General features: G+C 46.9%; 1 protein-coding gene across 2 annotated transcripts in view; it reads left to right on the top strand.

Moving 5' to 3' along the window:
- Window positions 1-15,623, top strand: part of LOC123995484 (chloride intracellular channel protein 5-like) — an 89,937-nt gene extending 74,314 nt beyond the window's left edge. For both annotated transcript variants that reach the window (XM_046299132.1, XM_046299133.1), the window contains exons 2-6: window positions 3,323-3,432; window positions 3,852-3,977; window positions 5,006-5,112; window positions 13,503-13,684; window positions 14,631-15,623. In XM_046299132.1, coding sequence (XP_046155088.1) covers window positions 3,323-3,432; window positions 3,852-3,977; window positions 5,006-5,112; window positions 13,503-13,684; window positions 14,631-14,795 — 690 coding nt within the window. In that variant the 3' untranslated portion in view covers window positions 14,796-15,623. The remainder of the gene's footprint in view (window positions 1-3,322; window positions 3,433-3,851; window positions 3,978-5,005; window positions 5,113-13,502; window positions 13,685-14,630) is intronic.
- Window positions 15,624-16,173: the final 550 nt, after the last annotated feature.

Here is a 16,173-nt window from a genome sequence, read left to right as displayed (position 1 = left end):
GATGATATCTATCACCGTGATGATATGATATAACTCCATACCCAGCCCTGTGGATCTTAGCTCCATACCCAGCCCTGTGGATCCTAGCTCCATACCCAGCCATGTAGACCCTAGCTCCATACCCAGCCGTGTAGACCCTAGCTCCATACCCAGCCGTGTAGACCCTAGCTCCATACCCAGCCCTGTGTATCCTAGCTCCATACCCAGCCCAGTGCCCCTAGCTCCATACCCAGCCCTGAGACTCTTAGCTCCATACCCAGCCCTGTGGATCTTAGCTCCATACCCAGCCCTTAGACTCTTAACTCTACACACAGCCCTGTAGATCTTAGCTCCACACCCAGCCCTGTAGATCTTAGCTCCATAGCCAGCCCTGTGGATCCTAGCTCCATACCCAGCCCTGTACACCCTAGCTCCATACCCAACCCTGTGCATCCTAGCTCCATACCCAGCCCTGTGGATCCTAGCTCCATACCCAGCCCTGAGACTCTTAGCTCCATACCCAGCCCTGTGGACCCTAGCTCCATACCCAGCCCTGTGGATCTTAGCTCCATACCCAGCCCTTAGACTCTTAGCTCTACACACAGCCCTGTAGATCTTAGCTCCACACCCAGCCCTGTAGATCTTAGCTCCATACCCAGCCCTGTGGACCCTAGCTTCATACCCAGGCCTGTGGATGCTAGCTCCATACCCAGCCCTGTAGACCCCTAGCTCCATACCCAGCCCTGTGGATCCTAGCTCCATACCCAGCCCTGTAGACCCTAGCTCCTTACCCAACCCTGTGCATCCTAGCTCCATACCCAGCCCTGTGGATCCTAGCTCCATACCCAGCCCTGTAGACCCTAGCTCCATACCCAGCCCTGTAGACCCCTAGCTCCATACCCAGCCCATTGCTATGTAAAGGTATCTCTGTGGTCGATGAAGCATGTAACGGAATCAGTATTCATAATTCAGTCAGTCCATGGTGTCAGGTGACTGGGTTAGTTTCCACCGCTATGGAAACTACACACACACGCACACACACACATAGAGTGAGATACCTGATCTCCCCTGATCACCCCTTCTCTCTCTCCCCTTCTCTCTCTCCCCCTCCTTCTCTCTCCCCTGTTCTCTCTCGCTCCCCCTACTTTTCGCTCTCTCCCTCTCTCTCTCTCTCTCCCTTCCCCTCTATCTCTCTCTCCCCTTTACCCCCCCCCTCTCTCTCTCTCTCTCTCTCTCTCTCTCTCTCTCTCTCTCAATTCATTTCCATTTCAATTTAAGGGCTTTATTGGCATGGGAAACATATTTTTACATTGCCAAAGCAAGTGAAAGTGATAATATAAAATATATAAAATAAACAAACAAAATGAAGAGTAAACATTTATTTCAAGTCAGTTAAGAACAAATCATTTTTTACAATGACGGCCTACCCGGCTAAGCCTGGGCGACGCTGGGCCAATTATGCACCTCCCTATGGGACTCCCAATCACAGCCGGTTGTGATACAGCCTGGAATCGACCCAGGGTCTGTAATGACGCCTCTGCGCCACTCGGGAGAATAAAGATATTTCAAATGTCCTATTGTGTCTATATACAGTGTTGTAATGATGTGCAAATAGTTAAAGTACAAAATGGAAAATAAATAAACATAAATATGGGTTGTTTTTACAATGGTGTTTGTTTTTCACTGGTTGCCCTTTTCTTGTGGCAACAGGTCACACATCTTGCTGCTGTGATGTCACACTGGTATTTCACCCAGTAGACATGGGACCCAGTAGACATTCACCCAGTAGACATGGGACCCAGTAGACATGGGAAAATTGTATTTGTTTTTGAATTCTTTGTGGGTCTGCGTAATCTGAGGGAAATATGTGTCTCTAATATGGTCATACATTGGGCAGGAGGTTAGGAAGTGCAGCTCAGTTTCCACCTCATTGTGTGGGGAGTGTGCACATAGACTGTCTTCTCTTGAGAGCCAGGTCTGCCTCTGGCGGCCTTTCTCAATAGCAAGGCTATGCTCACTGAGTCTGTACATAGTCAAAGCTTTCCTTGAGTTTGGGTCAGTCACAGTGGTCAGGTATTCTGCCTCTGTGTACTCTCTGTTTAAAGCCAAATAGCATTCTAGTTTAGTTTTTGGTAAATTCTTTCCAATGTGTTAAGTAATTATCTTTTTGTTTTCTCATGATTTGGTTGGGTCTAATTGTGCTGCTGTCCTGGGGCTCTGTGGGGTGTGTTTGTGTTTGTGAACAGAGCCCCAGGACCAGCTTGCTTTAGGGTACTATTCTCCAGGTTCATATCTTTGTAGGTGATGACTTTGTTATGGAAAGTTTGGGAATCACTTCCTTTTAGGTGGTTGTAGAATTGAATGTCTCTATTCTGGATTTTGATAATTAGTGGGTATCGGCCTAATTCTGCTCTGCATTATTTGGTGTTTTACGTGGTACACAGAAAATATTTTGGCAGAATTCTATGTGCAGAGACTCAATTTGGTGTTTGCCCATTTAGTGAATTCTTGGTAGGTGAGCGGACCCCAGACCTCACAACCATGAAGGGCAATGGGTTCTATAACTGATTCAAGTATTTTTAGCCAGATCCTAGTTGGTATGTTGAATTTGATGTTCCTTTTGATGACAAAGAAGGCCCTTCTTGCCTTGTCTCTCAGATCGTTCACAGCTTTGTGGAAGTTACCTGTGGCGCTGATGTTTTAGGCCAAGGTATGTATAGTTTTTTGTGTGCTCTAGGACAACGGTGTCTAGATGGAATTTGTATTTGTGGTCCTGGCGACTGGACCTTTTTTGGAACACCATTATTTTGGTCTTACTGAGATTTACTGTCAGGGCCCAGGTCTGACAGAATCTGTGCAGAAGATCTAGGTGCTGCTGTAGGCCCTCATTGGTTCGGGACAGAGGCACAAGATCATCAGCAAACAGTAGACATTTGACTTCAGATTCTATTAGGGTGAGGCCGGGTGCTGCAGACTGTTCCAGTGTCCTCGCCATTTCCTTGATATATATGTTGAAGAAGGTGGGGCTTAAGCTGCATCCCTGTCTCACCCCACGGCCCTGTGGAAAGAAATGTGTGTATTGTTTGCCAATTTTAACCGCACACTTGTTGTTTGTGTACATGGATTTTATAATGTCGTATGTTTTACCCCCAACAACACTTTCCAGAACCTTGAGGCAAATTGCCCTTGTTTTAGTTTGTTTGTCAATTAGGGTGTGCTGGGTGAATACGTGGCCTGTCGTATGGTAATTTGGTAAAAAGCCTATTTGACATTTGCTCAGTACATTGTTTTCACTGAGGAAATGTATGAGTCTGCTGCTAATGATGATGCTCTCTCTCTCTAGGCGGGTAGTGATGGAGAGAGTATTGGGAACTGTCCGTTCTCCCAGCGTCTCTTCATGATCCTGTGGCTGAAGGGAGTGGTCTTCAATGTAACCACCGTCGACCTCAAGAGGTACGCCAGGGGTTAGGGGTTAAGGGACAGGGGCTAAAGATATACACCTTGGGGTTAGAGGTTAAGGGACGGGGGCTGGAGAGGTATGCCAGGGGTTAGGGGTTAAGGGACAGGGGCTAAAGAGGTATGCCAGGGGTTAGGGGTTAAGGGACGGGGGCTGAAGAGGTATGCCAGGGGTTAGGGTTACGGGACAGGGGCTTAAGAGGTATGTGCGAAAGAGGACACACCACAGAGGACAAACCGTGTCTCTCTCTGCTTTAATAGGAGGAAACCCTGTCTCTCTCTGCTTTAATAGGAGGAAACCCTGTCTCTCTCTGCTTTAATAGGAAGTAACCCTGTCTCTCTCTGCTTTAATAGGAAGAAACCCTGACCCTCTCTGCTCCAATTAGAAGTAACTCTATCTATATGTTGTCCAATAGGAAGCCAGCTGACCTTCATAACCTAGCCCCAGGGACCCATCCTCCCTTCCTGACATTTAATGGAGAGGTGAAGACAGACATCAACAAGATAGAAGAGTTCCTGGAGGATGTACTGGCTCCACCCAAGTAAGGATACAGTAACACGCTGTATGAATACAACACCACAACGTCACACATCTTCCTAGGAGTACGTCCTCTCTCCAGCTAACACTGTCAACTTGTACACAGGCAGCTCTCCAACCATAATGTGTATCACACAGAAATCCTCTGTACCGTTCGGCTTCATATGCCATCAAAGTAGTGTCAGTGCAAGTCCTGATCCAGCTGGATGATATCCACTGAATACAGCTCAATAGACGATACTGGGACCCAGGTGTTTTCCACTGTCTCTGTGTCTGACTGTGTCTGATTGTGTCTTAGTATCTCTGTATTCCTGTATCTGACTGTATCTGACTGTATCTCTGTATCTGACTGTATCTCTATTCCTGTATCTGACTGTATCTCTGTATCTGACTGTATCTCTATTCCTGTATCTGACTGTATCTGACTGTATCTGACTGTATCTCTGTATCTGACTGTATCTGACTGTATCTGACTGTATCTCTATTCCTGTATCTGACTGTATCTCTGTATCTCTGTATCTGACTGTATCTCTGTATCTGACTGTATCTCTGTATCTCTGTATCTCTGTATCTCTGTATCTCTGTATCTGACTGTATCTCTGTATCTGACTGTATCTGATTGTATCTCTGTATCTGAATGTATCTCTGTATCTGACTGTATCTCTGTATCTGACTGTATCTCTGTATCTCTGTATCTCACTGTATCTCTGTATCTCTGTATCTGACTGTATCTCTGTATCTCTGTATCTCACTGTATCTCTGTATCTGACTGTATCTCTGTATCTCTGTATCTCTGTATCTGACTGTATCTCTGTATCTCTGTATCTGACTGTATCTCTGTATCTCTGTATCTGACTGTATCTCTGTATCTCTGTATCTCTGTATCTGACTGTATCTGACTGTATCTGACTGTATCTCTGTATCTGACTGCATCTCTGTATCTGACTGTATCTCTGTATCTCTGTATTCCTGTATCTCACTGTATCTCTGTATCTCTGTATCTGACTGTATCTCTGTGTCTTCCTCTTGCAGGTATCCTAAGTTGGCAGCCAAGCAGAGAGAGTCCAACACAGCTGGAAACAACATCTTTGCCAAGTTCTCAGCGTACATCAAGAACACCAAGCCTGAAGCTAATGATGGTAGGACACATAGTCTAACCCCTGACCCCTACCCTTAACCCTTAACCCTAACACGTAGAACACCAAGCCTGAAGCTAATGGAGGTAGGACACATAGTCTAACCCCTGACCCCTAGCCTTAACCCTAACACTTAGAACACCAAGCCTGAAGCTAATGGAGGTAGGACACATAGTCTAACCCCTGACCCCTACCCTTAACCCTTAACCCTAACACTTAGAACACCAAGCCTGAAGCTAATGGAGGTAGGACACATAGTCTAACTCCTGACCCCTACCCTTAACCCTAACACTTAGAACACCAAGCCTGAAGCTAATGGAGGTAGGACACAGTCTAACCCCTGACCCCTACCCTTAACCCTAACATCAAGAACACCAAGCCTGAAGCTAATGGAGGTAGGACACATAGTCTAACCCCTGACCCCTACCCTTAACCCTTAACCCTAACACTTAGAACACCAAGCTAATGGAGGTAGGACACATAGTCTAACCCATGACCCCTACCCTTAACCCTAACACTTAGAACACCAAGCCTGAAGCTAATGGAGGTAGGACACATAGTCTAACCCCTGACTCTTAACCCTTAACCCTAACACTTAGAACACCAAGCCTGAAGCTAATGGAGGTAGGACACATAGTCTAACCCCTGACCCATACCCTTAACCCTTAACCCTAACACTTAGAACACCAAGCCTGAAGCTAATGGAGGTAGGACACATAGTCTAACCCCTGACCCCTACCCTTAATCCTAACACTTAGAACACCAAGCCTGAAGCTAATGGAGGTAGGACACATAGTCTAACCCCTGACCCCTACCCTTAACCCTAACACTTAGAACACCAAGCCTGAAGGTAATGGAGGTAGGACACATAGTCTAACCCCTGACCCCTACCCTTAACCCTAACACTTAGAACACCAAGCCTGAAGCTAATGGAGGTAGGACACATAGTCTAAGCCCTGACCCCTACCCTTAACCCTAACACTTAGAACACCAAGCCTGAAGCTAATGGAGGTAGGACACATAGTCTAACCCCTGACCCCTACCCCTTAACCCTAACCCTGAAGATAATGGAGGTAGGACACATAGTCTAACCCCCTTAACCCTAACACTTAGAACACCAAGCCTGAAGATAATGGAGGTAGGACACATAGTCTAACCCCTGACCCCTACCCTTAACCCTAACACTTAGAACACCAAGCCTGAAGCTAATGGAGGTAGGACACATAGTCTAACCCTGAACCCTACCCTTAACCCTAACACTTAGAACACCAAGCCTGAAGATAATGGAGGTAGGACACATAGTCTAACCCTGACCCCTACCCTTAACCCTAACACTTAGAACACCAAGCCTGAAGCTAATGGAGGTAGGACACATAGTCTAACCCCTGACCCCTACCCTTAACTCTAACACTTAGAACACCAAGCCTGAAGCTAATGGAGGTAGGACACATAGTCTAACCCCTGACCCCTACCCTTAACCCTAACACTTAGAACACCAAGCCTGAAGCTAATGGAGGTAGGACACATAGTCTAACACCTGACCCCTACCCTTAACCCTAACACTTAGAACACCAAGCCTGAAGCTAATGGAGGTAGGACATAGTCTAACCCCTGACCCCTACCCTAACCCTAACACTTAGAACACCAAGCCTGAAGCTAATGGAGGTAGGACACATAGTCTAACCCTGACCCCCTTAACTCTAACACTTAGAACACCAAGCCTGAAGCTAATGGAGGTAGGACACATAGTCTAACCCCTGACCCCTACCCTTAACCCTAACACTTAGAACACCAAGCCTGAAGCTAATGGAGGTAGGACACATAGTCTAACCCCTGACCCTACCCTTAACCCTAACACTTAGAACACCAAGCCTGAAGCTAATGGAGGTAGGACACATAGTCTAACCCCTACCCTTAACCCTTAACCCTAACACTTAGAACACCAAGCTAATGGAGGTAGGACACATAGTCTAACCCCTGACCCCTACCCTTAACCCTAACACTTAGAACACCAAGCCTGAAGCTAATGGAGGTAGGACACATAGTCTAACCCCTAACCCCTACCCTTAACCCTAACACGTAGAACACCAAGCCTGAAGCTAATGGAGGTAGGACACATAGTCTAACCCCTACCCTTAACCCTTAACCCTAACACTTAGAACACCAAGCTAATGGAGGTAGGACACATAGTCTAACCCCTGACCCCTACCTTTAACCCTAACACTTAGAACACCAAGCCTGAAGCTAATGGAGGTAGGACACATAGTCTAACCCCTGACCCCTACCCTTAACCCTAACACTTAGAACACCAAGCCTGAAGCTAATGGAGGTAGGACACATAGTCTAACCCCTGACCCCTACCCTTAACCCTAACACTTACAACACAAAGCTAATGGAGGTAGGACACATAGTCTAACCCCTGACCCCTACCCTTAACCCTAACACTTAGAACACCAAGCCTGAAGCTAATGGAGGTAGGACACATAGTCTAACCCCTGACCCATACCCTTAACCCTTAACCCTTAGAACACCAAGCCTGAAGCTAATGGAGGTAGGACACATAGTCTAACCCCTGACCCCTACCCTTAATCCTAACACTTAGAACACCAAGCCTGAAGCTAATGGAGGTAGGACACATAGTCTAACCCCTGACCCCTACCCTTAACCCTAACACTTAGAACACCAAGCCTGAAGGTAATGGAGGTAGGACACATAGTCTAACCCCTGACCCCTACCCTTAACCCTAACACTTTATCTCACCAAGCCTGAAGCTAATGGAGGTAGGACACATAGTCTAACCCCTGACCCCTACCCTTAACCCTAACACTTAGAACACCAAGCCTGAAGCTAATGGAGGTAGGACACATAGTCTAACCCCTGACCCCTACCCTTAACCCTAACACTTAGAACACCAAGCCTGAAGATAATGGAGGTAGGACACATAGTCTAACCCCTGACCCCTACCCTTAACCCTAACACTTAGAACACCAAGCCTGAAGCTAATGGAGGTAGGACACATAGTCTAACCCCTGACCCCTACCCTTAACCCTAACACTTAGAACACCAAGCCTGAAGCTAATGGAGGTAGGACACATAGTCTAACCCTGACCCCTACCCTTAACCCTAACACTTAGAACACCAAGCCTGAAGCTAATGGAGGTAGGACACATAGTCTAACCCCTGACCCCTACCCTTAACTCTAACACTTAGAACACCAAGCCTGAAGCTAATGGAGGTAGGACACATAGTCTAACCCCTGACCCCTACCCTTAACCCTAACACTTAGAACACCAAGCCTGAAGCTAATGGAGGTAGGACACATAGTCTAACACCTGACCCCTACCCTTAACCCTAACACTTAGAACACCAAGCCTGAAGCTAATGGAGGTAGGACACATAGTCTAACCCCTGACCCCTACCCTTAACCCTAACACTTAGAACACCAAGCCTGAAGCTAATGGAGGTAGGACACATAGTCTAACCCCTGACCCCTACCCTTAACTCTAACACTTAGAACACCAAGCCTGAAGCTAATGGAGGTAGGACACATAGTCTAACCCCTGACCCCTACCCTTAACCCTAACACTTAGAACACCAAGCCTGAAGCTAATGGAGGTAGGACACATAGTCTAACCCCTGACCCCTACCCTTAACCCTAACACTTAGAACACCAAGCCTGAAGCTAATGGAGGTAGGACACATAGTCTAACCCCTACCCTTAACCCTTAACCCTAACACTTAGAACACCAAGCTAATGGAGGTAGGACACATAGTCTAACCCCTGACCCCTACCCTTAACCCTAACACTTAGAACACCAAGCCTGAAGCTAATGGAGGTAGGACACATAGTCTAACCCCTGACCCATACCCTTAACCCTTAACCCTTAGAACACCAAGCCTGAAGCTAATGGAGGTAGGACACATAGTCTAACCCCTGACCCCTACCCTTAATCCTAACACTTAGAACACCAAGCCTGAAGCTAATGGAGGTAGGACACATAGTCTAACCCCTGACCCCTACCCTTAACCCTAACACTTAGAACACCAAGCCTGAAGGTAATGGAGGTAGGACACATAGTCTAACCTCTGACCCCTACCCTTAACCCTAACACTTAGAACACCAAGCCTGAAGCTAATGGAGGTAGGACACATAGTCTAACCCCTGACCCCTACCCTTAACCCTAACACTTAGAACACCAAGCCTGAAGCTAATGGAGGTAGGACACATAGTCTAACCCCTGACCCCTACCCTTAACCCTAACACTTAGAACACCAAGCCTGAAGCTAATGGAGGTAGGACACATAGTCTAACCCCTGACCCCTACCCTTAACCCTAACACTTAGAACACCAAGCCTGAAGCTAATGGAGGTAGGACACATAGTCTAACCCCTGACCCCTACCCTTAACCCTAACACTTAGAACACCAAGCCTGAAGCTAATGGAGGTAGGACACATAGTCTAACCCCTACCCTTAACCCTTAACCCTAACACTTAGAACACCAAGCTAATGGAGGTAGGACACATAGTCTAACCCCTGACCCCTACCCTTAACCCTAACACTTAGAACACCAAGCCTGAAGCTAATGGAGGTAGGACACATAGTCTAACCCCTGACCCCTACCCTTAACCCTAACACTTAGAACACCAAGCCTGAAGCTAATGGAGGTAGGACACATAGTCTAACCCCTACCCTTAACCCTTAACCCTAACACTTAGAACACCAAGCTAATGGAGGTAGGACACATAGTCTAACCCCTGACCCCTACCTTTAACCCTAACACTTAGAACACCAAGCCTGAAGCTAATGGAGGTAGGACACATAGTCTAACCCCTGACCCCTACCCTTAACCCTAACACTTACAACACAAAGCTAATGGAGGTAGGACACATAGTCTAACCCCTGACCCCTACCCTTAACCCTAACACTTAGAACACCAAGCCTGAAGCTAATGGAGGTAGGACACATAGTCTAACCCCTGACCCATACCCTTAACCCTTAACCCTTAGAACACCAAGCCTGAAGCTAATGGAGGTAGGACACATAGTCTAACCCCTGACCCCTACCCTTAACCCTAACACTTAGAACACCAAGCCTGAAGCTAATGGAGGTAGGACACATAGTCTAACCCCTGACCCCTACCCTTAACCCTAACACTTAGAACACCAAGCCTGAAGCTAATGGAGGTAGGGCACATAGTCTAACCCCTACCCTTAACCCTTAACCCTAACACTTAGAACACCAAGCTAATGGAGGTAGGACACATAGTCTAACCCCTGACCCCTACCCTTAACCCTAACACTTAGAACACCAAGCCTGAAGCTAATGGAGGTAGGACACATAGTCTAACCCCTGACCCTTAACCCTTAACCCTAACACTTAGAACACCAAGCCTGAAGCTAATGGAGGTAGGACACATAGTCTAACCCCTGACCCCTACCCTTAACCCTAACACTTAGAACACCAAGCCTGAAGCTAATGGAGGTAGGACACATAGTCTAACCCCTGACCCCTACCCTTAACCCTAACACTTAGAACACCAAACCTGAAGCTAATGGAGGTAGGACACATAGTCTAACCCCTGACCCCTACCCTTAACCCTAACACTTAGAACACCAAGCTAATGGAGGTAGGACACATAGTCTAACCCCTGACCCCTACCCTTAACCCTAACACTTAGAACACCAAGCTAATGGAGGTAGGACACATAGTCTAACCCCTGACCCCTACCCTTAACCCTAACACTTACAACACCAAGCTAATGGAGGTAGGACACATAGTCTAACCCCTGACCCCTACCCTTAACCCTAACACTTAGAACACCAAGCTAATGGAGGTAGGACACAGTCTAACCCCTGACCCCTACCCTTAACCCTAACACTTAGAACACCAAGCCTGAAGCTAATGGAGGTAGGACACATAGTCTAACCCCTGACCCCTACCCTTAACCCTAACACTTACAACACCAAGCTAATGGAGGTAGGACACATAGTCTAACCCCTCACCCCTACCCTTAACCCTAACACTTAGAACACCAAGCTAATGGAGGTAGGACACAGTCTAACCCCTGACCCCTACCCTTAACCCTAACACTTAGAACACCAAGCTAATGGAGGTAGGACACATAGCCTAACCCCTGACCCCTACCCTTAACCCTAACACTTAGAACAACAAGCTAATGGAGGTAGGACACAGCCTAACCCCTGACCCCTACCCTTAACCCTAACACTTAGAACACCAAGCTAATGGAGGTAGGACACATAGCCTAACCTCTGACCCCTACCCTTAACCCTAACCCCTAGAACATGTCTTGTGGAGTATGCATGGGTGTCTGAGCTGTAGTATAAACAGATAGCACACAGTACAAGCACACAGTACAGACACACAGTACAAATTCATTATTTTACACTATCTTATCACAGCACTGACAAACCATGGTTGACCATCTCCCTGACCAGCATGGCTGACCTTCATCCCATCATAACAAGGTTCATGTCCATTCTAGTGTTCTGATTCCTATGGCCTAACCTCGATCCCTCTGCAAACTTCTGTCACTATATCATTGAACTTTGTGGAAGGGCCGTAGGTTGCGATACGTTATTATTGTGTCTCATACTTACATTTAGCAGGTTTAGTCTCATTCTTCCATTGCAAAACTACCATTCCAGTGTTTTACTTGCTATATTGTATTTACTTTGCCACCATGGCCTTTTTTGCCTTTACCTCCCTTATCTCACCTCATTTGCTCACATCGTATATAGACTTGTTTATACTGTATTATTGACTGTATGTTTGTTTTACTCCATGTGTAACTCTGTGTCGTTGTATCTGTCGAACTGCTTTGCTTTATCTTGGCCAGGTCGCAATTGTAAATGAGAACTTGTTCTCAACTTGCCTACCTGGTTAAATAAAGGTGAAATAAAAAAATAAAAATGAGATTGACTTTTTAAACTAGTGTAAATATCAGAAGCAATATCAGACATGTCCAACTGTTAGCTGCCACTAAATGGTAGCAGAATCAATCCTGCTGCACAGAAGGAACCTGGCTTTGGCCTGCTGTGGCTGTGTACTGTCCTGTACTGCAACCTGGTGGATATAATGGAGATGACCGTACTGTCCTGTACTGCCACCTGGTGGATATAATGGAGATGACCATACTGTCCTGTACTGACCGTACTGTCCTGTACTGACCATACTGTCCTGTACTGACCATACTGTCCTGTGCTGACCATACTGTCCTGTACTGACCATACTGTCCTGTACTGACCGTACTGTCCTGTACTGACCATACTGTCCTGTTCTGCCACCTGGTGGATATGATGAAGATGACCATACTGTCCTGTACTGCCACCTAGTGGATATGATGGAGATGACCGTACTGTCCTGTACTGCCACCTAGTGGATATGATGGAGATGACCGTACTGTCCTGTACTGACCATACTGTCCTGTACTGCCACCTAGTGGATATGATGGAGATGACCGTACTGTCCTGTACTGACCATACTGTCCTGTGCTGACCATACTGTCCTGTACTGACCATACTGTCCTGTACTGACCGTACTGTCCTGTACTGACCATACTGTCCTGTACTGACCATACTGTCCTGTACTGACCATACTGTCCTGTACTGACCATACTGTCCTGTACTGACCGTACTGTCCTGTACTGACCGTACTGTCCTGTACTGACCATACTGTCCTGTACTGACCATACTGTCCTGTACTGCCACCTAGTGGATATGATGAAGATGACCGTACTGCCCTGTACTGCCACTTGGTGGATATAATGGAGATGACCGTACTGTCCTGTACTGACCATACTGTCCTGTACTGACCATACTGTCCTGTACTGACCATAATGTCCTGTACTGCCACCTAGTGGATATGATGAAGATAACCGTACTGCCCTGTACTGACCATAATGTCCTGTACTGCCACCTAGTGGATATGATGGAGATGACTGTACTGTCCTGTACTGACCATACTGTCCTGTACTGACCATACTGTCCTGTACTGACCATACTGTCCTGTACTGACCATACTGTCCTGTACTGCCACCTAGTGGATATGATGGAGATGACCATACTGTCCTGTACTGACCATACTGTCCTGTACTGACCATACTGTCCTGTGCTGCCACCTGGTGGATATGATGGAGATGACTGTACTGTCCTGTACTGCCACCTAGTGGATATGATGAAGATGACCATACTGTCCTGTGCTGACCGTACTGCCCTGTACTGCCACCTGGTGGATATAATGGAGATGACCGTACTGTCCTGTGCTGACCGTACTGTCCTGTGCTGCCACCTGGTGGATATAATGGAGATGTGCTCCCTTTTCCTGATTTCTCTTTATATGACAAATGGACTAAAATCTCTCTCTCCCTTCTAGTCCTGGAGAAGGGTCTGCTGAAGGCACTGAAGAAGTTAGATGACTACCTGGCTGGTCCCCTCCCAGAGGAGATCGATGCAGACAGCATGGAGGAGGAGAGGGGGTCCACAAGACGCTTCCTGGATGGAGATGAGCTTACCCTGGCTGACTGCAACCTACTGCCCAAACTACATATAGTCAAGGTACACACACACACACACACACACACACACACACACACACACACACACACACACACACACACACACACACACACACACACACACACACACACACACACACACACACACACCCCTCACCCTGGCTGACTGCAACCTACTGCCCAAACTACATATAGTCAAGGTACACACACACACACCTCACCCTGGCTGACTGCAACCTACTGCCCAAACTACATATAGTCAAGGTACACACACACACACCTCACCCTGGCTGACTGCAACCTACTGCCCAAACTACATATAGTCAAGGTACACACACACACACCTCACCCTGGCTGACTGCAACCTACTGCCCCAACTACATATAGTCAAGGTACACACACACACACACACACACACACACACACACACACACACACACACACACACACACACACACACACACACACACACACACACACACACACACACACACACACACACACACACACACACACACACACACACACACAGACAGACAGACAGACAGACAGACAGACAGACAGACAGACAGACAGACAGACAGACAGACAGACAGACAGACAGACAGACAGACAGACAGACAGACAGACAGACAGACAGACAGACAGACAGACAGACAGACAGACAGACAGACAGACAGACAGACAGACAGACAGACAGACAGACAGACAGACAGACAGACAGACAGACAGACAGACAGACAGACAGACAGACAGACAGACAGACAGACAGACAGACAGACAGACAGACAGACAGACAGACAGACAGACAGACAGACAGACAGACAGACAGACAGACAGACAGACAGACAGACAGACAGACAGACAGACAGACAGACAGACAGACAGACAGACAGACAGACAGACAGACAGACAGACAGACAGACAGACAGACAGACAGACAGACAGACAGACAGAGGCTCACAGACTCTGTGTTTTGTTACTAGGTGGTTGCTAAGAAGTATCGTAACTATGAGATTCCGTCTGAGCTGGGTGGGGTGTGGCGCTATCTGAAGAATGCCTACACACGAGACGAGTTCACCAACACCTGCGCTGCCGACAACGAGATAGAGATGGCTTACCTGGATGTGGCCAAGAGACTGGAGAAGTGACCTTTAACCCCTAACCTCTAACCTACAAGCCTGATTTTTAACCCCTTGAAACCTAATCCCTGATCTCTAACCCCTGAACTCTAACCCCTGAACTCTAACCTACAAGTGTGATTTTTAACCCCTTGACTCCTCATCCCTGACCTCTAATCCCTGACCTCTAACACTTGATCTCTAACCCCTGACCTCTAACCTACAAGTGTGATTTTTAACCCCTTGACTCCTAATCCCTGACCTCTAATCCCTGACCTCTAACCCCTGATCTCTAACCTACAAGTGTGATTTTTAACCCCTTGACTCCTAATCCCAACCCATATCAGCAGTTATCATGAAGCCAGTCCACAGTGACCAGCTGGTTGTATTTATTCATAATTTCCCCTGCTGTAGCCTGCCGCCACCATCAACATCTGGCTACTGATTATACTAATATATTGATTGATGTATTGATCTGTAATCGATAATACACTGCGTTGAAAGGTCCATTACAATCACGAGCTTCACTTGGTTGATTTTCATATCGTTTTGCTGTAGTCTCTCTATTTGAGACAGATCTTATGTTGAGAAGTTGATTTGATAATTTGTTAACAAATTTTTATGTATTTTAAAAACTTTTGAACAAACAAGGAGAAATGGCGTTGTGTGTTAAGAGGACATTACTATGGGTGTATTCCAGGGCCCTATAGTGCACTAATCATGACCAGCACCATAGGGAACAGGGTTACTATAGGGAACAGGGTGACTATAGGGAACAGGGTGACTATAGGGAACAGGGTGACTATAGGGAACAGGGTTACTATAGGGAACAGGGTGACTATAGGGAACAGGGTTATTATAGGGAACAGGGTTATTATAGGGAACAGGGTGACTATAGAGAACAGGGTGACTATAGGGAACAGGGTTATTATAGGGAACAGGGTTACTATAGAGAACAGGGTGACTATAGGGAACAGGGTTATTATAGGGAACAGGGTGACTATAGAGAACAGGGTGACTATAGGGAACAGGGTGACTATAGAGAACAGGGTGACTATAGGGAACAGGGTTATTATAGGGAACAGGGTTACTATAGAGAACAGGGTGACTATAGGGAACAGGGTGACTATAGGGAACAGGGTGACTATAGGGAACAGGGTGACTATAGGGAACAGGGTGACTCTAGGGAACAGGGTTATTATAGGGAACAGGGTGACTATAGGGAACAGGGTTACTATAGGGAACAGGGTTACTATAGGGAACAGGGTGACTATAGAGAACAGGGTGACTATAGGGAACAGGGTGACTATAGGGAACAGGGTGACTATAGAGAACAGGGTGACTATAGGGAACAGGGTGACTATAGGGAACAGGGTGACTATAGGGAACAGGGTTACTATAGGGAACA

The sequence above is a fragment of the Oncorhynchus gorbuscha genome, linkage group LG14 (genome assembly GCF_021184085.1).
Source record: "Oncorhynchus gorbuscha isolate QuinsamMale2020 ecotype Even-year linkage group LG14, OgorEven_v1.0, whole genome shotgun sequence".
Taxonomy (NCBI): Eukaryota; Metazoa; Chordata; class Actinopteri; order Salmoniformes; family Salmonidae; genus Oncorhynchus; species Oncorhynchus gorbuscha.
Note: the sequence above shows the minus strand (reverse complement) of the source record. Positions and strands in the feature narration are given on the sequence as shown.